At 38.4% G+C, this 24,798-nt stretch overlaps 2 protein-coding genes across 6 annotated transcripts in view; one reads left to right on the top strand and one right to left on the bottom strand.

Moving 5' to 3' along the window:
• WDHD1 (WD repeat and HMG-box DNA binding protein 1) overlaps window positions 1–884 on the bottom strand; it is an 84,588-nt gene extending 83,704 nt beyond the window's left edge. For 3 of the 4 annotated variants that reach the window (XM_009211573.4, XM_009211574.4, XM_009211575.4), the window contains exons 1-2: window positions 786–884; window positions 467–559 (exon numbers count right to left, since the gene is read on the bottom strand). In XM_009211573.4, the coding sequence (XP_009209837.1) occupies window positions 467–543 (77 nt within the window). In that variant the 5' untranslated portion in view covers window positions 544–559; window positions 786–884. Of the gene's footprint in view, window positions 1–466; window positions 560–785 lie in introns of those variants that run through there. The other variant, XM_021941241.2, reaches the window with a different exon arrangement.
• Window positions 885–889: 5 nt separating this feature from the next.
• SOCS4 (suppressor of cytokine signaling 4) lies at window positions 890–22,936 on the top strand. 2 transcript variants are annotated; one of them, XM_003901825.3, is made up of 3 exons: window positions 890–1,229; window positions 5,860–5,988; window positions 16,412–22,936. In XM_003901825.3, the coding sequence occupies exon 3, from the start codon at window positions 16,504–16,506 to the stop codon at window positions 17,824–17,826; it is 1,323 nt and encodes a 440-aa protein (XP_003901874.1). In that variant the 5' UTR covers window positions 890–1,229; window positions 5,860–5,988; window positions 16,412–16,503; the 3' UTR covers window positions 17,827–22,936. The 2 variants fall into 2 exon arrangements, with proteins under 2 accessions (XP_003901874.1, XP_009209841.1); XM_009211577.4 differs by lacking the exon at window positions 890–1,229 and adding an exon at window positions 1,236–1,515.
• Window positions 22,937–24,798: the final 1,862 nt, after the last annotated feature.

The raw sequence follows: 24,798 nt of genomic DNA, 5'->3' as shown, positions 1-24,798 counted from the left end.
AATAACCCTAGGAAAATATTAACGTTTAGGAATCAAACAGAGGAAAATTTTTTTAAGCCGTCAAAAAGTTAAAAAAAAAAAAAAAAAAAAAAAAGCAAAAAAGGAAATAGCATCACTAGAGCCATGGAAGGATACCATTCCAAACAGAACAGGCCACCGAAGTTGCCAAGTAGGTAGTATCTAGTGATCTGACAAAATTAATAATGTAAGACGCAGAGAAGGGGAAAATATATGGGGAGACCTCCATCTTTCCAGTGCCTCTGTAAGTACGATTATAACTTTGTTGATAAACTACCATGACGGCCCGAATCAAACAATAAATCTAAAGAAATATGTGTGCCATTTTAGATTTCAACATTATTCCTCTCTATCTGCAAAAGTCATTTTCAGCTGACGGCATATATAATGTTTAAGGATAAATGTTTTAACATTTGCACCTGAAACGTTGTTTCTCAAAGAACCTTACCTCCCAGAATCATCAAAACAGACCTCCGTGTGTCCCTCTGTATGTCCATATCTCATTGGCTTCCGTGTGGCCGGCATCTTTTCCTTTATCTACCTGAAAATGTTTTATAAAAGCCAGTCTTATTATTACAAATGAGAGAAAAGCAGCGAGGCTGGGGATAGGAAGAGAGGTTAGTCTCCTCCAGAGCACGTTCTCCGCAGCCCGGTTTCCCCCACCCGAGTGACAGCAGCAGGATAAGGCGCAGGGTCTGTCAGACAACAAGCAGGAGAGGGAACACGCATCTCCTCGGTGGGCGCCGGCAGCCAGACTGGGGACTCACCCGGGTGACCGAACCTCCGCGACTGATGCTCCGCAAGAGCAGCTTCCCGCGCTTCGGCTCGCTCACCACACTGCGCCTGCGTCGACCCGCCCACGCCCGGCGCGGGTCCCGACAGAGGTCGCGGGGTGGTGGCGTCAGCGGCGGCGCCCTCCGCGTGGAAATTAGCCGGTTGCCCGGGCAAGTGAGGGAGGAAGGGAGGGAGCTGAACACGGAAGTGGTGGCGGCGCCCAGGGAACCGGCGGAGGCGTAGACCGTGACGGCTGGGATGGGACCGGAACGCCGAAGCGGGATTGGGGGTGGCAGAAAAGCATCTGCTTTGTAAGACCTACACGAGGTGCAGGACTGGTTGGGCCTCCCTTCTCCACTTAAGCAAGCGCCCAGAGTGATGGCGATGGTGATGAAAGCAGTTACTCGGACAACCCCATTTAAGCTGTGCTGCGGAAGGTGAGTGGGGGAAGGGTGACCGCTGCCTGGCCTCGCAGGCGGGGGTCTTTTTCCTGCCCTCCAGGCTCTCCTCTCAGGAAACAATATCCGGATCCCTAAAAGGATCCGATCTCTTCTTGGGGCCCAGTTATCAGACAGATCTTTGAGCATCTTCTCTAGAAAAGAAGGCGAGATCTTTAAGAGCCTCTAATCTTGGCATCCTTCGTGCCCTCACCTTGTCGCTTCTGTAGAGATAAAGGAGGAATGACTTAATTTCTGTTCCGGTTGGTTCTCTTGGTCCCTGGAGGTATGGGGTATAAATTAATGCTTATTCTTTGCGACTCTATCTATACATCCCTTATGAAGAAAGTAACTTATATTCTCTATTCAGATCCCACCTAAAGTTTACTGAAGTGAATGTTTACAACCAAAAGAAGAGTTACAACTTAACAGCCTTGAGTACTTACATTTGATCCATGCAACATCTGCTAAAGTCTTGGCCACTAAGTTTAAGTTTATGCTTTTCTTGTATCTTCACATTCTTCATATTGGTACACCAGCCTCTGATGAAAACCTTCAGAATGATATTCTTTCTTTTTTACTTATCTTTGAGAATTTTTCTGCGTTTTTGTGATACCTTCCAGTATCAATCACCGTTTATTTTGTTTTTCTGTTGAAGAGGTTTCCCTATTTTTTCAATCTAGTTCCATTGTGAAAAGTTGCAAGAACACAAGCAAACCGTCGTGTTCTTACCGTGGGTGGCATTGTGTGAGGCGTTGTTTTTAGTACTAGAGCTCCAGATAGCCTTGCTAGACGCTGAGGTTTGTATATGAATGGAGAGGAAGAATGATTGGCTTAAAAACAACTTGGGATTTGTGGAAAAATAACCCACTCTTGATCTCCCGAAAGAGAAGTGGTACCTGAGATGATGCTTTCTGAATGACCTAATTTTTTTTGGAGATCATTTGTTTTTTCAATAGACTGACTGATAAATTTTTTTGTTCAAGTAACTTAATATCATTCGCTAGAGTATACAGAGTTCAAGATGAACTCTCATAATATTCGTCTCTATGTTGAATAAAGCGTGGTGAGATTTCTGGTTAATACTATTCAGAGCTCAGCATAAGAAGAATCTGCAAATTGGAACAAGTTATAGCTACAAAATGCCTTCACTATAATATCTATAATACCTATGTGACTTTAAGACTATGATTGGTGTCCACACATCTGTCTTTTTCTCTTATCAATCAAGTCGTTTGATTCATAGGTTAAAGAACAATTTTCATTGCAGATTTCGCATGTATGGTAAAAGCTTGAGCCTCCGACTTCAACAGTCCTGGGTTTTAATTCTAACTGACAGATTGTATGACCTTGAATATGTTCCTTTACTGAAAATCGAATTCCTCATCTCTAAAATGGAGATGACACCTACCTCCGTCGCATTGTTAGAGTATATTGGAGATACTCATGGATATATAAAAGTAATTGTTATTAATGTCTCATGTTATTAAAAGGGTACTTTGGGTGGATATTTAGTGGTTTTTGTTTAAAGTGGGATTTGTTTAAATAATTATCCAGTAAATTTTTCAAATATTAAAAAATGTATTCTTGTTTTTGCTTGTATCATGTTTTCACAATTCCATTTGTTTCAGTCAAATGGCTACAAATTGTAATACCTTCAGTGAGTTTATGGTCTTGCTGAGGGAAATAGACATTCAAACAATATGGTCAAGATGATAGTGCAGTAATGAAAGATGTATAACTTAAATATTAGCAAAATTGCCTAGTTAGTTAAAATAACATAGTTTTTTAAAAAAGAAATCAGTGTAACTGTGTCACAGATATGAGTATCAAAAATTTTCCGAATGTAGTTATTTATCATTAACAGTGCTTATCCCATAGGTGTGGGTGGCTAAATGAACTGACTGAAAATGATGCCAAAGTCACAGATTCAATTGCAGTGACGGTTAGTTAGCTTTGCTGTGTTGTAACCACTCATACTACCCTTAAGCTCACAAATTTTTTTGCTCCCAAGGGCAATTGGGCGAGAAAACATGGGTACACTGCCATTCTACAGATGATGGTATTACCTATATAAAATCATGTGATCTTACAGGGTTTATCTAAGAGGATTTATCAGTATTGGCTTATGGAAGGAGTTTAAAAAATGATTTTCTAGTAAAATATGTACTTGGTGTAAAAATGATTAATCTTGTGAAAGGTAAGGCTAGAAGAGTGAAGTACTGAAAAAAGAAACATTGAAGGCACTTTAGAAATGTGAAGATTTGTATATTTCCAAATGTGTCCTGAAATTTACTAGCCTATTTCATAATTTGGGGATAAATAGTACTTGTCTGTAGGTATACTTAGTATGATATAAAAGGCAATACAGTAAAAGTCCCCCTCCTACTCATACTCCCAGCCACCCAATTCCCCTGACTAAACACAGCCAGTATTTGATTCTTGTATTACATTAACACTAGATCCTTACTACAGCAAGATGAGATAATCAGTGTTTTATAGATAGAAAAACTAAGAAAAGTTGTAATTTATCTGGTGTTTATCTAGTCACACACCTGCGAAATGTCGGAGCTAGAAATAGAACCCAGGTCTTTCACCTAGTCCAAGGTAGTCTACCACACTGACTCTCTAAATCATAGCAGTTGCCACAAAACTTAGAATTTAGTAAAACATAAAGTCTAGAGTCACCTTTTACTAATTTGTACATAAAACTTGTTACCCAACCTTAAATGTAACCATATGTAATTGTTATAAGGCAGTGAAGAAAATATAATACAATCTTATAAAATCTTTGCTTGTTTCTATTTAAATCTATTTACTAAGTTAGCTTCTAAAAAACTACAATTTTTGTTTTAAAGAATTTAAAACTTTTTAAAAATAATATATTTAACATCAGGAATAATATAAAGTGTTTTGTGATATTTCAGAAATGGAAAAGCCTCCTTGACTTCAGATTTCTGAGGCACGTTTTTGTGCAGATTTTCTAGCCTTAACATGTAGCCTTTGTTTCCCCTGAAAAGTTCTGAGTAATACTAGGAAGCAGTTAATACTTGTTTTCCTTAAGTTCAGTGTATGTTATTTTCATACATTTTACTCCTGGCAGTAAAAACATGAGGTAGCTGGCATTATCCAGATTTTACAGTGGGGAGAACTTAAGCTAAATTAGATTTCTTTTTTTTTTTCTTTTTTTTTGAGATGGAGTCTTGCTCTGTTGCCCAGGCTGGAGTGCAGTGGTGCCATCTCGGCTCACTGCAAGCTCTACCTCCCGGGTTCACGCCATTCTCCTGCCTCAGCCTCCCAAGTAGCTGGGACTACAGGTACCCGCCACCACGCCCGGCTATTTTTTTGTATTTTTAGTAGAGACGGGGTTTCACCATGTTAGCCAGGATGGCGTGATCCGCCCGCCTCGGCCTTCCAAAGTGCTGGGATTACAGGCGTGAACCACTGCGCCTGGCCAAAATTAGATTTTTTTAAACCAGGTAACATATGTAGTGAGTGGCAAAGTCTGAATTGTAGCCCACATTTGACAGTTTAGCAGCTCATGCTATTTCATCTTTACCATGTTTATTTTTAAATATGGTATAGAGAAAAACAGTATAGGTTGTTAATTTTTTACAGATCTTTAAAACTTTAAAATTTTCTTTATATGCTTAATTGGTCTCACAAGAAAAAAGAATTCAAGGAAATAGGCCAAAATGTCAAAATTGCTTGATTTTAGGTAATGGAATTATAGCTTTTTTCCCCTCCTTTTTAAACTTTTCTGAATGGTCCATGTATTACACAATGAGCATATATTGTTTTTATCATAACAAATTACAGATTGGAAGAAAAAATAAATCTGTTCAATCTAATTTATTCCATAAAATGGTTCAGTATTATATCTTAAATATTATGTTTCTTAAATTCTGTTAATCTTCCTTCTGCTTTTAGAAGTTCAGGTACTGCCAGCTCGTAGTTTTCTGCTTTCTTCACTGTAGATTAGCCTCTTCAGTGATGGGTTCCTGGACCTCTCTCCTTTAGCTAATAACCTTAGGGAATGTACACTCACGTTAACAGATTAGTCCATTAATGTTTCCCCAAACTTTCTTCCACAAAAGGTTTTGTGGCAAAGTAAACACAGGAAGCTATAGCTTATGCTTTATTCTTTTTCTATTCTTTCTATTTCTATTCTTTATTCTATTGCTTATTTATTTCTTTACTGAAGGATCTCCTGGGAACGTTTGCTAAATATGCACTGTAATCTTTGAGAGGAGAAGCATTTCCCAAACTTACTTGACAAGAGAACCTTTTTTTCTCCAGAATATGTGTTAACATCTTTCAGAACTAGTGTCCACAAGAGTATAGAGTGGGGAAAAGTGACATAAGGAAACTATAATTAGGAAAGCGTGGAAAAAGTGGGGAGAAAGGGTAAGGAGGGTGTAGTGCTACCAAATCAATGATTCTTTTTTAAAAAATTACCGTTAAGTCCCATGAGCCCTGGCTCAGTAGCATGAAAAAAGGAGCTACTTTAAAATATTTACTGGAAAATAAACCTGTATTGCTTCTGTAATGAGAAAAACATTTGTTTTTTAGGTCAGATATTTTCCATACAGACAAACCCGTTTTCACATCTTTTTCTTAACATTCCAAGGAGTTCATCTGTTGTCTGCTCTCCAGTGACTTCCGTTTGTGGAGCCTAAGTGTTTCTACAGAATCCAACTCGAGTATCGCGGACTATGATCAGAATGCTTTCAAGGAGTTTTTGGGCACATGATGGCAGGTAAACTTTGGAATCATGAATTTGGTAGGGAAAGTCCCCAGGCTTAATTACTAGCACAATAATAATATATTTGTGAATTATTAATGTAGTATACTGAATTATTCTTTATAGGATCAAATTTATTTCAATTTAATATTTATATTAATTGTGGTCTTAGATGTATGTAAGCATTGTAGACATAAGTAGCTCAATGAATAATTAATGTATACAATAATGCTGTTATCCTACATCATAGAGGAAACTAATGAATTTCCAGATGAATGAAGCTTATCCTTTTAATTATTGGATTTTAATTGTTTTCTGTAGAAATTTTGAATTAAATTCACCTTCTCAGCCTTATTCAGTATTACTAAATGTTATTTAAATAGTTTGTAGTGAAAATTGACATAATGGGCACTCATTCTGTCATTGTTGTCATTGTAATTTGTGGTAGAGCCTGGGACCAAATAGTGGCAGAATCTGGGAACTTGTTTTCTTGAGAAGGCTTTTATATAAACTTACTTTTTAAACATTTGCTTTTTGCTCATCAAGAAATATGACTTAAAAAAAAAAAAAAAAGATGTCATTCTGTACTCCCCAGGGCAATGTAACATAGCAGCCTTCATAAAAAATTAATTATTGAATCAAGAGCCAAAGCAGCCTTTTCCCAAGTGATTCTTTCACCTTCTTTTTAAAAAGCTTCTTTGTAGCTACAGTCAAAGATCTTTGATTTGTCAGCATCTTTCAAACTATCATCTTTGATTTCTGTGTCACATAAAATTGTTGGTAAAGCTACCTTATCATTTCCTCTGCTACCTCATTTATACAAAGTTTTTATAAAATTTTAAGAATTAATGATAGGCTATCTGGAATAACTTGCTCAGTTTCAGAACCTACACTTTTTTTTACATTCAGATTTTACATGTATGGACAAGATACCAAAGCACATTTTCAAAAAAACTCATCTTTAGTCTTCATAACAATAAAAATAAGTTTTCTCTCACCAAAATTAAGTGTTATTTTTATTGAAAGCAAAATGATTTTTTTTTAATATTTTAGAATTTTGGTTCAAAGAAGCTTCTGGAAGAGATTAGAAAATTCTCTTTATATATGTAAGGATAAAGATATGATAGTTTGATATACTTCTCTCATTTTTTTATAACAGAATCAAATAATGGTGAAAGAAATTCTAAGTGTCTTTTTTCTAATAAGATTATCTCCAAAGCACAGGGTTATTTTTTAAACAGTTACTTCCTCAGTAATTGTTAAGATGTTATCTATGCCAAAAAGTGAATGATTAAATGTATGTGTTTTAAAAAAATATATCTATCTGCTAAGTAGTTTCTGAGAGCCACTTGTTGTTTCAGTAATGGTTATGAAATTTAGAACACTTGTTATTTTGTAAAAGAAAAATGCTTAACTCCTCTTAAAAGTTCAACAACTTATTTAAATACTTTGCCTTGAGATAATTAGCAAACCCTGCATGTTATAAAATTTCTATGGTCATGTCTCATTACAAAGTATTTTAAAGATTCTCTTATTTAAAATGATACAATCCACGAACTATTCTAGTAAGATATAAACAGTAAGGCCAGGCACGGTGGCTTGTGCCTGTAATCCCAACACTTTGGGAGGCCAAGGCAGGTGGATCACTTGAGGTCAAGGAGTTCGACACCAGCCTGGCCAACATGGTGAAACCCTGTCTCTACTAAAAATATAAAAATTAGCCGGGAGTGGTGGCACATGTCAGTAATCCCAGCTACTCGAGAGGCTGAGGCAGGAGAATCACTTGAACCTGGGAGGCAGAGGTTGCGGTGAGCCGAGATCACACCACTGCACTCCAACCTGGGTGACAGTGAGACCCTGTCTCAAAAACAAGCAAACAAACAAAAAGATATAAACAGTACACCGAAAGTTAATAAAGAAATGAAGAGGGCTGGCTGCCATAACTTGTCAGCTTTTTGGAACTCCCATTCTTCTCTTAGGAACAGCACAGACAAATGACCATCTGACAATGCGTGATGGTAACATTATCAACCATATTTAGTACTAATATTAGTTTTTGTAATTTTTAGACAAATATAAATTGAAAAATTTTCTTCCGACTTTGAAGACTAAAATATCTGATGACATTCTGTACCGTATATCGATGGGGCAAAAGATAACAATTTATAAAAGTAGGGCTTCTTGAGCATGAACTTACAGTTCTCTAGCAAAAGAATAGCCATGCAAAATTTATATGAAGCTCTAATTCTGAGAGAGATACAAAACAGTAACTAATCAGAAAATTTTCAGGCCGGGCATGGTGACTCACGCCTGTAATCCAGCTGAGGCAGGTGGATCACGAGGTCAGGAGTTCAAGACCAGCCTGGCCAAGATGGCGAAACCCCGTCTCTACTGAAAAAAACTACAAAAATTAGCCAGGCACGCAGTTGCCTGTAATCCCAGCTACTCGGGAGGCTGAGGCAGGAGAATCACTTGCACCCAGGCAGCAGAGGTTGTGCCACTGCACTCCAGCCTGGGCGACAGAGTGAGACTTCGTCTCAAAAAATAAAAGATTTAAAAAAAAAAATTTCATTGCATTAACGATTTTTTTTTCCTTGAGATGGAGTCTTGCTCTGTCGCCCAGGCTGGAATGCAATGGCGCAATCTTGGCTCACTGCAACTGCCGCCTCCCAGATTCAAGCCATTCTCCTGCCTTAGCCTCCCATGTAGCTGGGACTACAGGCGCACACCACCATGCCAACTAATTTTTGTATTTTTAGTAGAGACAGGGTTTTACCATGTTGGCCAGACTGGTCTCAAACTCCTGACCTCAAGTGATCCACCCATCTGGGCCTCCCAAAGTACTGGGATTACAGGCGTGAGCCACCGCGCGCGCCTGTCCTGCATTAGCTCTTTAAATACAAGTAAATGTGTGGAAAACTCGAGTAGGGCAGTGATATTTTTCACTTTATTTTATGGACATCTGCAGCATTAGCACATGTAAAAACAGTTAACCTAAAATCCAAACACACTTGATTGACTGGTACCTGTAACATACAAGTTGGTAAGCCTTGCCAAAGAAAACCAAACTAGCGTATAAAGTTGTTCTTTGGGGAAAGACATCAATTGTTCTGTAATTTCATGGTCTATTGAGTTTCACCTGTATCTGACATATAGATCCTTTTTCACTTTGAAGCATTAGTTTTCCTCCTGAAAATTATATTTGCTCATGAAAATCTCTTTTCTTTGTAGTAACACTGCACTAGAAACAGAGGTATTCTGTAATTTCTTCATTATGAAGAAAACTGTAAAGCCAATAAGACTGGCCACCATGCCTGGCCTAACAATCGTATTTTTAATTTCCAAAATTTATGCTTTAACAAAACAACATATGTAATCTTTGTTTCTTTTTAAAACAAAAAGAAAAAAAATGAACATATATATTAACATATATTGAGTACTTAATACATTTAGGACCTGAACTGAGTACATGCATTATTTTATTTAATCCCCAACAGCCCAATGAAATAGATAGCATTAGTACCTCCATTTTACATGTAAATGAACTGATGTTTCAAGGTTATATGGCTAGCACAAAACAGAAACTGGACTCAAACCATGTTTCTTTTTTTTTTTTCCTTCCAGAAATATTTTAATAAAAATTGGCCATTTCCAAGAAACACCCACTGCATGCCCATCAATAAAAGAGAACCATAACAAAATAGAAAATTTACCATATGGCTATGATTTAAAGAAAAAAGACACAAACACATTAGCAAAATTATTAAGTCACATTCCTTCTTAGGGACTCAAACCATGTGTCTAATGCCTGCCACCACTATGCTGTGGGAATGCATCCTTGCCATCCATATACATGTATAGAGATACTGAGAATGTTAAAGTGGTTACTGTTGGGTGGTGGGATTATGGATATATTTACTTTTTTCCTTATAACTTTATGCCTGGTTTGGGTTTTCCATGGTGAGCGTGAATTTTCCCTCTCAGAAAGACTTAGTATCTCCTCTTTATCTCTAGGCTTCTAAAATTAGAATAATGTACTTTGATGCTGAGTGGGGTCTTTCAATATGGAGGTGCCTGTCCTTTAGTCCTGCGAAATTTTCTAATCTTTTTTTGTTTGTTTTTGTTTTTGAGACGAAAACACTCTTGTCCCCCAGGCTGGAGTGCAATGGCGTGATCTTGGCTCACTGCAACCTCCGCCTCCGGGGTTCAAGTGATTCTCCGGCCTCAGCACCCTGAGTAGCTGGGATTACGGGCGCCTGCCACCACGCCCAGCTAATTTTTGTATTTTTAGTAGAGATGGGGTTTTACAATATTAGCCAGGCTGGTCTAGAACTGTGACCTCAGGTGATCCACCCGCCTGGGCCTCCCAAAGTGCTGGGATTATAGGCGTGAGTTATCACACCTGGCCATTCCTGGGAAATTTTCTAATATAGTTTCTTTAATAATTTCTCCCGTCCATTTTGTTGTTTTCTGTGAAATGCCTGTATTAATCTCTAATTTTCTTGTCTTTTCTGTCTAGTTAACCATTTTTTCCTATTTGCTGTATTAGTTCCTAAGCATACCCACCAACTTTTCTATTGCATATTTCATTTTAGGCTAGGTGCAGTGGCTCACACCTGAAATCCAAGCACTTTGGGAGCCAAGGTGGGCAGATCACTTGAGCCCAGGAGTTCGAGACCAGCCTAGGTAACATGGCAAGACCCCATCTCTATAAAAAAATACAAAAATTAGCCGAGCATGGTGGCATGCACCTGTAGTCCCAGCTACTTGGGACGCTGAGGCAGGAGGATCACTTGAGCCCTGGGAGACAGAGGTTGCAGTGAGCTGAGGTCATGCCACTGTACTTCAGCCTGGGTGACAAAGTGAGACCCTGTCTCAATTAAAAATATATATATATTTCAGCAATCTTTTTTTTTTTTTGAGATGGAGTCTCACTCTGTCGCCCAGGCTGGAGTGCAGTGGCATGATCTCGGCTCACCATAGCCTCCGCCACCTGGGTTCAAGTGATTCTCCTGACTCAGCCTCCCGAGTAGCTGGGACTACAGGTGCCTGCCAGTGCGCCCAGCTAATTTTTGTAGTTTTAGTAGAGATAGGGTTTCACCATCTTGGCCAGGCTGGTCTTGAACTCCTGACCTCATGATCCACCTGCCTCCCAAAGTGCTGGGATTACAGGCGTGAGCCACCATGCCTGGCCTAACAATCGTATTTTTAATTTCCAAAAAAATTCTTACTCTAGTAGTCCCCAGCTCTTTTTTTTTAATTTATTTATTTTTTATTTTTTTTTAGAAGGAGTTTCGCTTTTGTCACCCAGGCTGGAGTGCAATCTTGGCTCACTGCAACCTCCACCTCCCAGATTCAAGTGATTCTCCTGCCTCAGCATCCCCAGTAGCTGGGATTACAGGCGCCTGCCACCACACCCAGCTAATTTTTGTATTTTTAGTACAGACAGTTTCACCATGTTGACCAAGCTGGTCTTGAACTCCTGATCTCAGGTGATCCTCCCCCTCTCGGTCTCCCAGAGTGCTAGGATTACAGGCATGAGCCACTGTGCCTGGCCCCCACCTCCTTTTTTATAGCATCTTACTTATTCATAGTTATAATATCTTTTCTTGAAATAAGTCAATTTTAGTTTCTACTCTTTCCATAGTTATTGCTTTCTCCAAATTCTGTATATTTTTTTATTTCATATATGTTAGAAGTTTTCCTCAAAAGTCTTATATTAGTCTGTTCTCACGCTGCTAATACAGACATACCCAAGACTGGGTAATTTATAAAGGAAAGAGATTTAATTGACTCACAGTTCCACATGGCTGGGGAGGCCTCACAATCATGGCAGAAGGTGAATGAGGAGCAAAGTCACATCTTACATGGTGGCAAGCAAGAGAGCTTATGCAGGGGAACTCCCATTTATGAAACCATCAGATCTCGAGAGACTTATTACCATGAGAACAGTATGGGGGAAACTGCCCTCATGATTCAGTTATCTCCACCTGGCTGCACCATAGGAATTATTGCAATGCAAAGTGAGATTTGGGTGGGACACAGGCAAACCATATCAAGTCTGATGACCCAGGAGTGTTCTTTCATAGTTCAGAGTGTACAGCTATGCTGCCTGGAAACTGTGTGTGAGTAACCAGGGCCTGTGGATGTGTGTGCTTCACTGTATGCTAGGGTAGTGTTCTAGCTTTTTATTGGAGGATTCCCAGCTATCAGCTTTGACAGGTCTTTTTTCTTTGGCCATTCTCTTTCTCCAGGAAAGTATCTGCCACTCTTCTATTAGGAAGGTATAAAAATCTAGCTGCTGGAGTTCTGGGAGCTGGATGGCAGAAGAGAGCAAGGAACTTTTACTTTGTTACTGTTTTTTAGGCCCAATCTTCCCCTCTACCCTCTGCTGTGTCTGGTATTTAAAGTCCTGAGCCCACCTGGTTCAGTTTCTCCAAATAATAAATGTCCCATCTCCTCTAAATGTGGGATAAGAAACTGAGAAATCTACCTGCTCTTAGGCAGAGTTTCAACTCATCTCCTCATGTTCCACCCTGTTCTCCACCCATACTTTCTGTAGCACCCAGTGTTTGTGGGTCCTGAATTTTACCTGCTCTGTTGGCTTGCGTCTTACCTGTGTTACCTCTGTGCCTGATGTCTGTCACCTGCATCTCTGCTGCTGAGTCAGTTATTGTTCATTCATTTTCTGTACTTCTACTTTATGACTCAGGTTATAGATATCTGTTCATTTCATTGAAGAAGAGGTTTGTGATTTTATTTCTCATGTTTTCTTGTTGTTTGTACTGACTTCTGAGAGAAGGATGGGGCAAAAAGATTTTTACTCGGCCATTTTCTGACTGGAGTAATTTTTGTTTTATGATGAGAAAAAAACAAAAAGCGGTTTTCATCTTGAGAGGAAATTAAGTTACACTACTCATTGAGAAATTTAGGGCCGGGCTCAGTGGCACATGCCTGTAATCCCAGCACTTTCACTTGAGCTCAGGAGTTCAAGACCAGCCTGGGCAACCTAGGGAGACTCTGTCTCTACAAAAAAGTTTTTAAAAATTAGTCTGGCATGGTGGTGTGTGCCTGTAGTCCCTGCTACTCCAGAGGCTGAGGCAGGAAAGTCACTTGAGCTTGGGAGGTCGAGGCTTCAGTGAGTCATGATCGCACCACTGCACTCCAGCCTGGGCGATAGAGACCTTGTCTTAAAAAAATAAAATAAATTTAGTAGAAATGGAAACAGTTATGACTAAGAAAACATTATAATAATCACTGAAACATGTTATAAGCAGACTTAGTTGTTTTTGAAGGTAGCAAGAAGTTTGAGAGAGAAATTGAAGTAGGGCCCTGGTAAAGGTCAGAATGTCATCAAGAACACAGGTACAGAGCTTAGGTCTCATATGGAAGTGAAGGAAGAAATGCCACAATTTAGAGGCAGCAAGGAGACAAGACTAGAGGTCACACTCAGAAGTGAAGTTCATTTAGTAAATAAAAGTGCCAAGCATTTCAAACCTTATTAATAAATGACTTTTCATATTCTTCAGCCCACTTTGTTGCTTCTAATTTTTGTTCAGTGGAATTTAGTCAATGAACAGCCAAAGCATGCAGTTGAATACAATTCAATACAATTTGAAGTTTCTTTCAAAATTAGTTTTCCCCAAAGATCTTAAATGGTTATAGATCATTGAGCATGCTAAATCAAAATACAGTTGTCTCTGCATATCCATGGGACATTGGCTCTAGGACCTCTGCAGATACCAAAGTCCATGGATGCTCAAATCCCTTAAAATAAAATGGAGCAATATTAGCACATAACCTACACATGTCCTCCCAAATACTTCTAATCATTTCTAGATTACTTGTAATAATACAATGTAAATGCTATATAAAGAGTTATTATACTGTGTTGCTTTTAATTTATTGGGGATTTTTTCCTCGAATATTTTTGATCTACAGTTGGTTGAATCTGAGGATGGAGAACCCATGGATGTGGAGGGCTGACCATAATAACTCTAATCACCAGATGGTTTTTGCTTTTTTTTTGGAACTGGGGTCTCACTCTGTCACTCAGACTGTAGTGCAATGACAAGATCACGGCTCTCTGCAACCTCTGCCTCCCAGGCTCATGCGATCCTCCCACTTCAGGCTCCTGTGTAGCTGAAAACACAGGCATGCGCCACCACACCCAGCTAATTTTTTGTATTTTTGTTAGAGACAGGGTTTCGCCATGTTGCCCAGGCTGGTCTCAGACTCCTCAGTACAGGTGATCCCTCACCTCAGCCTCCCAAAGGGCTGAGATTACAGGCATGAACCACTGCATCTGGCCTTAGAAATGGAATTCTTTTTTTTTTTTTTTTTTTGTTTTTTTTTTTTTTTTGAGATGGAGTCTCACGCTGTGTCACCCAGGCTGGAGTGCAGTGGCGCGATCTCGGCTCACTGCAAGCTCCGCCTCCCAGGTTCACGCCATTCTCCTGCCTCAGCCTCCGAGTAGCTGAGACTACAGGCGCCCGCCACCACGCCCGGCTAGTTTTTTGTATTTTTAGTAGAGACGGGGTTTCACCATGTTAGCCAGGATGGTCTCGATCTCCTGACCTCGTGATCCACCCGCCTCGGCCTCCCAAAGTGCTGGGATTACAGGCTTGAGCCACCGCGCCCGGCCAGAAATGGAATTCTTTATATAGCAAGTCTTTATTATTAGTTCACACTTTTAAACACTTGCCAATCATATTTTCTAATACAGATACTTGTTTAAAATCCCACTACTTTGAAAATGGATTCAAGTGTCTGTAGACATTTACTTGACTGTTGGGATTTTTAAATTTTCCTCTGATATAGATAATCATATCAGACTGTTGAGTATGACTGATTTTTTTTTTTTAGTTACAAAATTTTTTTTTTTTTTTTAGTTACAAAATTTATTTTTCATTTGTAAAATATTTGAGATTATAGGACCCCTTCCCCCAGTTCCTGGCCTAAATCTTTTTTTTTTTTTTTTTCCCCAAGACGGAGTCGTGCTTTGTCACCCAGGCTGGAGTGCAGTGGTGTGATCTCAGCCCACTGCAACCTCTGCCTCCTGGGTTCAAGCAATTCTCCTGCCTCAGCCTCCCAAGCAGCTGGGATTACAGGCATCCACCACCGTACCTGGCTAATTTTTGTATTTTTAGTAGAGACAGGGTTGCACCATGTTGGCCGGGCTGGTCTCAACCTCCTGATCTCATGATCCACCCGCCTCAGCCTCCCAAAGTGCTGGGATTACAGATGTGAGCCACTGTGCCCAGCCAACCCTAAATCTGTTTTGTCTGTTTTTTGAGACAAGTCTCACTTCTGTCCCCCAGGCTAGAGTGCAGTGGCGCCATCTTGGTTCACCACGACCTCCGCCTTCTGGGTTCAAGTGATTCTCCTGCCTCAGCCTCCTGAGTAGCTGGGATTACAGTTGTGTGCCACTGCACCTGGCTAATTTTTTGTATTTTTAGTAGAGATGGGGTTTCACTGTGTTGGCCAGGCTGGTTTTGAACTCTTGACCTCAGGTAATCTGCCCGCCTCGGCCTCCCAAAGTGCTGGTATTTATAGGCATGAGCCACTGCACCCAGCAACCCTAAATCTTATTCCACATAAGAATACTTAAGTAAATCCTATTTACAGACAATCATTATCATAAGTCTTCATGAAACTCGATATTTTACATTGCAAATTCTAGTATGTTTTACCAACTTCAGAGGAAAGGCAGTGCCTTATAGAAATTAATCTACTTGTTTTCAAATGATCAAGAATACAAAGGATTATGTGTTTAAAATGGCAAATTTTTATTCAATTTTATATTTTCTAAAAATTGCCTAGACTAATGGTAGAGTTGACCAATTATTGAAGTGAGTTTAAAACACTGTATTGGGAATGCTTACTGGGCATTTCTGCTGTTCAATGGTGATTGCTTATTTAATAAATTCTTACAGCTTTACAACTTAAAATTGTTCATATTTTAATCAGTAGGGAAGGAAATAGGGAGAAGAAGGTGAAGGAACTATGTAAGGTAGTAGTTCTCAAACACCAGCTTATAGATTTGTGTCTGTCTCCTACGAAGAATTCACTGGTCTGCTGTGAAATAACAAAACTATGGTATGGAGAGATGAGCTTAAGATATACTTCAAGACTAGAAACTATTCACATTTGAGCATATATTATGGTCGATAGAGGAGGCTTGGCTTTTTCTGATCCACACTGAAAATAAGCTATGAGAAAGGAACTCACTCTTCACTCTATGGCACTATTAAGTTATGTATATTATATAATATATAGCATTTTATTTAAGTGATAACAAAGTGTCTTGGGACTCCCTTCCAACATCTCTTTTTCATGTACTAACTGTGCTTTTTCCTCGTGTCTAATTGAAGCTTAATATGTGTAAACTAGACAAGGTAGATGACAAATGGTTAATGACTTTTTTTGTTTTCTTTAGATACATCCAGAAAGTGCCCAGAAGAAACTTTCTGCTGGAAAAATTGAAAAAGCAGTATTTATAACATTAGAATTTGTGGATAATTTGTTAAAATGGCAGAAAATAATGAAAATAATAGTAAAAATGTAGATGTAAGGCCCAAGACTAGTCGGAGCAGAAGTGCCGACAGAAAAGATGGTTATGTGTGGAGTGGAAAGAAGTTATCTTGGTCAAAAAAGAGTGAGAGTTATTCAGATGCTGAAACAGTGAATGGTATAGAGAAAACTGAAGTGTCTTTAAGGAACCGAGAAAGGAAGCACAGCTGTTCATCCATTGAGTTGGACTTAGATCATTCCTGTGGGCATAGATTTTTAGGCCGATCTCTTAAACAAAAACTGCAAGATGCCGTGGGGCAGTGTTTTCCAATAAAGAATTGTAGTAGTCGGCACTCTTCAGGGCTTCCATCTAAAAGGAAAATTCATATCAGTGAACTCATGTTAGATAAGTGTCCTTTCCCACCTCGATCAGATTTAGCCTTTAGGTGGCATTTTATTAAACGACACACTGCTCCTATAAATTCCAAATCAGATGAATGGGTAAGCACAGACTTGTCTCAGACTGAATTGAGGGATGGTCAGCTAAAACTAAGAAATATGGAAGAAAATATAAACTGTTTCTCACATACCAATGTTCAGCCCTGTGTCATAACCACCGACAATGCTTTGTGTAGAGAAGATCCTATGACTGGCTCTGTGATGAACCTGGTTTCAAATAACAGTATAGAAGATAGTGATATGGATTCCGATGATGAAATTCTAACACTTTGCACAAGTTCCAGAAAAAGAAACAAACCCAAATGGGAATTGGATGATGAAATCTTGCAGTTGGAAACACCTCCTAAATACCACACGCAGATTGATTATGTCCACTGTCTTGTACCAGACCTCCTTCAGATCAATAACAACCCATGTTACTGGGGAGTAATGGATAAATATGCAGCCGAAGCACTACTGGAAGGAAAACCAGAGGGTACCTTTTTACTTCGAGACTCAGCACAGGAAGACTATTTATTCTCTGTTAGCTTTAGACGCTATAGTCGTTCTCTTCATGCTAGAATTGAACAGTGGAATCACAACTTTAGCTTTGATGCACATGACCCCTGTGTCTTTCATTCTCCTGACATTACTGGGCTCCTAGAACATTATAAGGACCCAAGCGCCTGTATGTTCTTTGAACCACTGCTGTCCACTCCTTTAATTCGGACTTTCCCCTTTTCCCTGCAGCATATATGCAGAACAGTTATTTGTAACTGTACAACTTATGATGGCATCGATGCCCTTCCAATTCCTTCTTCTATGAAATTATATCTGAAGGAATATCATTATAAATCAAAAGTTAGAGTACTCAGGATTGATGCACCAGAACAGCAATGCTAGTAACAGGATAGGAGCATGGGAATGATATATATATTTTCTTTTAATATTTTGTTTTTCTTATTATGCCAGTTTGAATTTTTCTGCGAAGGCAGTGGTGTCCAAAATAAATCTCTGCCCTAAATTTTACTTACAAATCCATTTTTTTAATGATACACAAATTGTTTAAGGTTTTACACTAGAGCTTAAATAGATACTTTTAACCAGGTGTTTGGTTTTTGTTTTTACCTTGTAGGTTGTATACTTACATTTTTTCTTTCCTTAATTTACACATGATCAGGCATATTTGAAATTTGGTAGGCATTGCAAACACATTTGAATATTTTATATTTCATACTTTTCTTTAAAAAGTAATCTTACATCCCTTCCTACATGTGAAATATTTTGTTAATCTATGCCATTAGTAGTAGTATATGTAAACTATAGTTACCCATCCCCCTTTTCATTGAGTTTGACATTCTTCAGTAAAGCTGAATGTTGTAATTCACCATTCATACTAATGTTATTGACTTTTGTAACTTACTAATAGGGATGTTAAAGGTAACAAAACCAAGTCAAACTTGATGTGTTTTTATTTTAAATATTAACTCTAAAGCGGGATTACTAAATTTGATTAATCTGGTCAATGAGAATCAAATGAAAACATAATGTTCTGGAGGTGCACTTACTTTTCTACAATGTGGCCGGATCATTTGTCATTTCTGAATAGGTCTTTCTCTCAACCTGCAAGAGCTAAACCATCTTCAAAACATAAATCTTGTTCCTTTCTCATTAGAAGCTTTGAAAATAATGATAACACTATTAGTAGCTATTAGTTACTGAAGTGCTAAAGTAATTATGGGGTTTTTCTGTGTTAGCTTATGAACTGTTGCTTCTACTTAGCCCTTTTATAGAAACTCTGAGCTGTTACTTTGGGGAAATTCCGCAATGTATAAGCAGCCACAAATTTCCACTGGTAACCAAAGAGTACCTAAGTATTTTTTATTATTTTAAGTTGAACTTGAATAAAGATTCAAGAAATAAACATGGAGCTCAGTATTCAGGAAGCTTAATATTGTTTTTGATCTACAAGATCCAAATAATTATCCCTATCTTCAGAATTAACTTAGTCTTTAATGTGGCTTCAAAAAAAGGGAAGCCTTTTGACAGCGGCATGACTTATGGCATACAAAGCGGTACTGGACAAAAGGGGTGATATTTTAAATTTACTGTCCCAGAAACAGGGCAACGTTTTTAGAAACATCTTTATCCCAAGGTAACTAGTAAAAATAAATGGAGTGGTATCCTATCTAACTTCTTTTTTTAAAGAATCAATGAATAATAAATGTAGACAGACAATTTTTCTTCTGGTGAGCTGTCTAACCCTTTGTACAAATTGACATTTTTAATGTCGTAATGGATTTCTTGATGCTAGTTTAGCTATATTAGGAAACTGCTTCTACCTGGATTGAAAGAAATTTGACTCAAACTTCCAAGTTAGAACAAATATTTCTTCATTATTGTTGCTTTTATGTGAGTAGCATTTCCCTATCTTGCAGTTCTGTTAAAATGAAAATGGCATTTTTCCATAATAGCTTTAAAATAATTTTTTAGTAATTATTACAAAATTAAATAAGGAAAATCTCTATTACTGTTATCTTTCAGCATTTTTTTTTCTCAGTGATCTCAAGATTGTCTTAGTCTCAATGAGATGTAGCTACAAAAATGGCACCTCTCTTAGCAGTGATGAGGCTCCGGATATCATAACACCAATGCCAGGATAAATATCTCTTCTAAAGATGGTATTTACCTTTTACAAGGTTAGAAAAGTCTCATACTACCTCATCTTTATTGTGGCGCTTTTGTAGATCACTGAGAAGCTTATCTTATTAACAAATATACCACTTCTTAAATATCCATCTTTGGTGAAATAAAGTAGTGTGGTAAGACTACCCATGATTATAGTTTTTTATCAGAATTTGATAAGATTTTCTGTTTCTGTGAAACAATTATTTTAAATATTTTTCTTTTAAAAATAACTTTTTATCAGTACAGAAAAACCTAAGGGATGACTAGCTTACAAATATTCTGTTATGGGGTAGTTTTATAAAGAAAAATGATATATAATTATGTTGTCTTTTATAGTGTTAAAATTAGTATTTATATGAAAGTCAAGATCTAAGTACCTTTTCATATAATTCAAACTGATTGCTTGTGATATGTTTTCTCTGGCTTTTTTTATTTTTTCAACTTCAAGGTATTAACAGCTGTTAACACTTAAAAGTACTGCCACATATGTAGCCTTGAAGTAGATGATCTAATAAATGAGAGCAGGGAAGAGATTCATTGACTCTGAAATGATTTTTATTTTTCCTTTGGTATTTGCTACAGTGAAAAGAAGTTTGGAAAGTAGATATATAAAGACTTGAGAAGGGAATTGTTTAAGGGAAAAGAAAAGAGTAAGAATTGTTTTTAAAATATTAAGGAATTGGAATTCAGAAAGGTTACCCCCTTCCTCTGTGTCTTGTGAGGATACATTTGGAAGAACATACAGTATTCAGAAACTAACCTATATAAAATGTAAACAGTATATTGATTGCACTATATAAATGAGTAAATTTTAAGAGGAACAATGTGGGAATATATAAATTTGTCTAAAATTTTGTAACTCTGTTGAACAAAGGGAAGATTTGAAAAGTGTAAATTCCAGAGTTGAGAAAGTATTTAGCATGGTGGAAATGTGGAGAGCTTATTGGTGAGAGAGGATGGAGCTAAGAGAAATAAGATCAAATATTAAAATTAGGAATTTAGGCATTACCTCAGGGAAAAGCCTTAACAGTGAAAAGAAACTACTTAATCGCTAATAGCTAGTCTGGACCAGACACTTAACTGCGCTTTGGGAATCATCCTGGGCTAATCAGGAAATAAACTTGACTTTTCTATTTTTCTCTGAAGCTTTACAGGACATACTCCCACTCCCATTTTTTTCGAAGCCTACAGCATCTTGATTCATAGTATAATTCCTGAAGTATGCTGAATGGACTTTAAGGTTCCTTTAGCATTTCTGTATAGAGTTATATGTGATCTTTCTATAGCCATGCCATTCACTTAAATAATTCATGAAGGGAATGGTTTAATTTAAAGGAAGACCTAATAGGAAGAAGATTAAAGGAAGCTTTTAGTCAGCCTGTGGCTAGATTTATTGATTTGGTGATCAAACCTGTGTTCTTTCCTGAATTTCAGCTAATGGCCAACTGTGGTCAAAGAATGGCTTTCAGTTAAAGTTTTGACTTCTTATTATAAATAATATAAAGAATGTCTTAGTAATTAGAAATCCCTTAATAAGTAGAACAAATGTGGCAAGTAGGACTCCTGTCAGTACACAAATTCCATTTCTTTTTATAAGAAAAACACATAAACCATTATCATTTATTCATGAGCCAAAGCCATTAAGAAGATAAATCCAGTTATCAGCTTCCTGTCTCTGAAGTTTGGATCATTTTATAGATCCACGCAATAGAGAGCTTCCTTCCTATGAAACAAAAACCTTGAGATCTCTGTCTTTTTTTTTTTTTTTTTTGAGATGGAGTCTCGCTGTTGTCGGCCCAGGCTGGAGTGCAATGGTGCAATCTTGGTTCACTGCAACCTCTGCCTTCCAGGTTCTAGCAATTCTCCTACCTCAGCTCCTGAGTAGCTGAGATGACAGGTGTGTGCCACCATGCCTGGCTAATTTTTGTATTTTTAGCAGAGACGGGGTTTCACCATGTTGGCCAGGCTGGTCTCGAACTCCTGACCTCAGGTGACCACCCGCCTCGGCCTCCCAAAGTGCTAGGATTACAGGCATGAGCCACCATGCCTGGCAGAGATCTAACTCTTATACTTAACTTTTCACTAAAATATTTCTTGTCACTTTTAGCTATAATCAAAATCCAATTAACAGCTTACGCATTCATTTTGGTAAAGCAAATTTCACAGAAAAGTAGACAAAATTATAAGAGTTTCCCGGAGACAACACAAGGAAAACAATGTTTAAATGTAAAATAACCTGTGTAATGTTGGGTGATGTAATGCCCAAGTGAATAAAAGATTTTTAGCCAAGCAAACTACTGTTTCTACTTTAGAGGAAAAAAAGTCAGTTTTCCATTTGTATTTTAAGGAAAGAACAGAAAGCACAAAGGTTTTTCTTTATTAGTGGCCTACTAGAAATGAGCAGTGCAAGAGTCTACCTGTACTATTCTAATACAGTAAGATATTGGACACAAAATGGAGGTAACTTTTTAAAATAGATTGGCTTGGAAGTTGAAATGTAGATTAATGGATATAACCCAATAGAAAGGGATTTTAAAATAAAGCCAAAGTCTATTTTTTTATTTACTTTCTAATTTTGAACAGGTTACTCAGTCTAAATCTTCTTTGCCTTTATTTCCTATAAAATGTAGGTGATACTTGTCACTCGACTTCCTGAAGGTTAATTCTTCAGCAAGAGGTGACCCTGAGAGCATACTTTAAAATAATTGCTGTACAGCCATTGAGTACTAACATGATGATAGGTTTTCAAAATATCTCTGTAGTGGACCCTGCATAATTACATTCACTTCTCTTAGACTGTAAAATACTTTCTTGACTTGTTTTAACAGTAGAGATAGCAGTACAATTTGAATTTATGGTTTAGGCTCTGCAATTAGAGGAATAACTGCAGTTTCCTCCTACCCTTCATATGGTCTGTGTAAAACTGATGTTTGCCTAACTTATTTTAAAAGTTGGTTACGTTTTCAGGAAATAAAGATAATCACTTTTGCCATGGTTATAATCAAATCTAAGCTTTCAGACTTGAGAGCCATGGTGTAAAACTCAAGGAGGTTTACTTAAATTATGCTGACTTTGCTAGAATTGGATAAATTCTATCTAAGCCAAGTATGAGTTCACATGTACTCAAATATGCAGTTTTCACAAAGCTATTACTCTTGTCAATCAGGCTTGTATGATTTATTCCTTACCACGAAAGAAGTAGACAATTGCCACTTTTATTTCTAATCCTTAAGTTGAATGTTTCTTCTTGGATGTAAGTTCAAATAAACTGATCTGGATAAATTTTCATTTCTTCTTAATTAAAACTTCCTATGTAAAATCCAAAGGCTTTGTGTTTTATTTTAAAAACATATGTCTTCACACATTCAACTTAGAATCTGAAAAAGATAGAGAAATCCACATTCTTACACATTTTCTAATTTATAATACACTCCTTTTAGTTTTTTGTGTTTGGATCTTCCAGAAGCAGGTGCCAAGAGGTGCAAGAGATTTATTTGGAGTGAAATACCTAGAAAGATAAAGGAGAAGGGAGCAGAAGGTGGGGAATTCTTCGTACCACTCTGAAAGTCTGACACCTGGAAGGAAGGATTGGGTAGGGGGGCTTTGGACTTCAGCCCACCTTCAAACTGCTGGGTGAGGACTTAGTTCCCAAGCAAAGGTTCCCTGTAGACAAGTCCACAGGGACAGGAATGGCCTAGATCTAGACCCCTCCAATGTGCTCAGCTACTGGCTGATTGCAGGCAAGGAAAAGTTGGAGGCTATCCATTACTGGTACAGTGCCAGGACTAGGGTATGGTGAGGCACTTGGGCACAAATATTTGACTAATAGACTAAGGAAGACAATGTTTTGGTGCAATATTGTAAAATCAGAATTGATGCCAAAAAAAGCCTATGATGAGCAAGATACCAAATTTCAAATCAAACATGACTGGATTGCTGATTTCTTGTTGCTTCAGGCTTCACCATGGCTCCGCAAAGCACTGCTTATTCACTGTCTCCAGTGAGGACAGGCTAGGTCCACACTAGTTGTGTAATTTTCCATAGGCCTGTGTGCCCTTATCCAAAAATAAGACTCTGGGTTTAGATATTTTAAGTTCCTCTGTTGCCCCTTTTTCAGTGTGAGAATTGTGTTTGCTGTGGAATACATCCAGGGATGTCTTCCTTTAAACAAGTTCACAGTTTTAAATTGTCACCCCCTGACTCACTAATGCCTTACACAAAGCAAGATGCAAGTGCACCACATGCTTTTAGGATATTTTTATACGTTAAAAAAATGTATATTGGCCGGGCGCAGTGGCTCACGTCTGTAATCCCAGCACTTTGGGAGGCCGAGGCAGGCGGATCACAAGGTCAAGAGATCGAGACCATCCTGGCCAACATGGTGAACCCTTGTCTCTAAATTAGCTGGGCAACGTAGAGCGCGCCTGTAGTCCCAGCTACTTGGGAGGCTGAGGCAGGAGAATCGTTTGAACCCGGGAAGCGGAGGTTGCAGTGAGCTGAGATAGCGCCGCGCCACTGCACTCCAGCCTGGCAACAGAGCGAGACTCCGTCTCAAAAAATACATATATTGCATATATGTATCTATTTTGCACACCATGTAATTATCACGACATCTTTATTGCTAGTTAGTAGGTTCCTTGACTGGGGTCATGTCATCTGTGCCTGACACAGGAGGTAATGTTTATTCAGAAATGAAGATCGCGGCTGGGCGCGGTGGCTCACGCCTGTAATACCAGCACTTTGGGAGGCCGAAGAGGGCGGATCGCTTGAGGCTAGCAAGGTGAGACCCCATCTCTACTAAAAACACAAAAATCAGCGGGTGTGGTGACACACGCCTGTAGTCCCAGCTAGTAGGAGGCTAAGATGGGAGGATAGCTTGAGACCACCAGGCAGAGGTTGCAGTGAGCCGAGATCGCGCCACTGCACTCCAGTCTGGGTGACAGATGCCTCGTCTCAAAAACCACAAAAAAGAACATAGGAGAAGAGGCATTGATGAGGAAAACTCAGCAAAGACAGCAAATATCAATTTGTTAAGCTATTTGCAAAGGTTTTCTCTTTCCTGTATTAATCTTTTCCCTCTCCCCACTTTTGGCCCGAGGATCTGAATCGTTCGGTCAGGCAGAAATCAGACTGCGTCCATACCCAGCCTCCTTCGAGGCCTACCTGTAAAAACCGCTGAGCAAAGGG

Source organism: Papio anubis, chromosome 7 (genome assembly GCF_008728515.1).
Source record: "Papio anubis isolate 15944 chromosome 7, Panubis1.0, whole genome shotgun sequence".
NCBI lineage: Eukaryota > Metazoa > Chordata > Mammalia > Primates > Cercopithecidae > Papio > Papio anubis.
The sequence above is the reverse complement of the archived record's forward strand: the minus strand, read 5'-3'. Positions and strand labels throughout refer to the sequence as shown.

Bases quoted from the DNA above. Each gene is read 5' to 3' on its own strand.
- SOCS4 (XM_003901825.3), top strand. From the start codon at position 16,504: ATGGCAGAAAATAATGAAAATAATAGTAAAAATGTAGATGTAAGGCCC.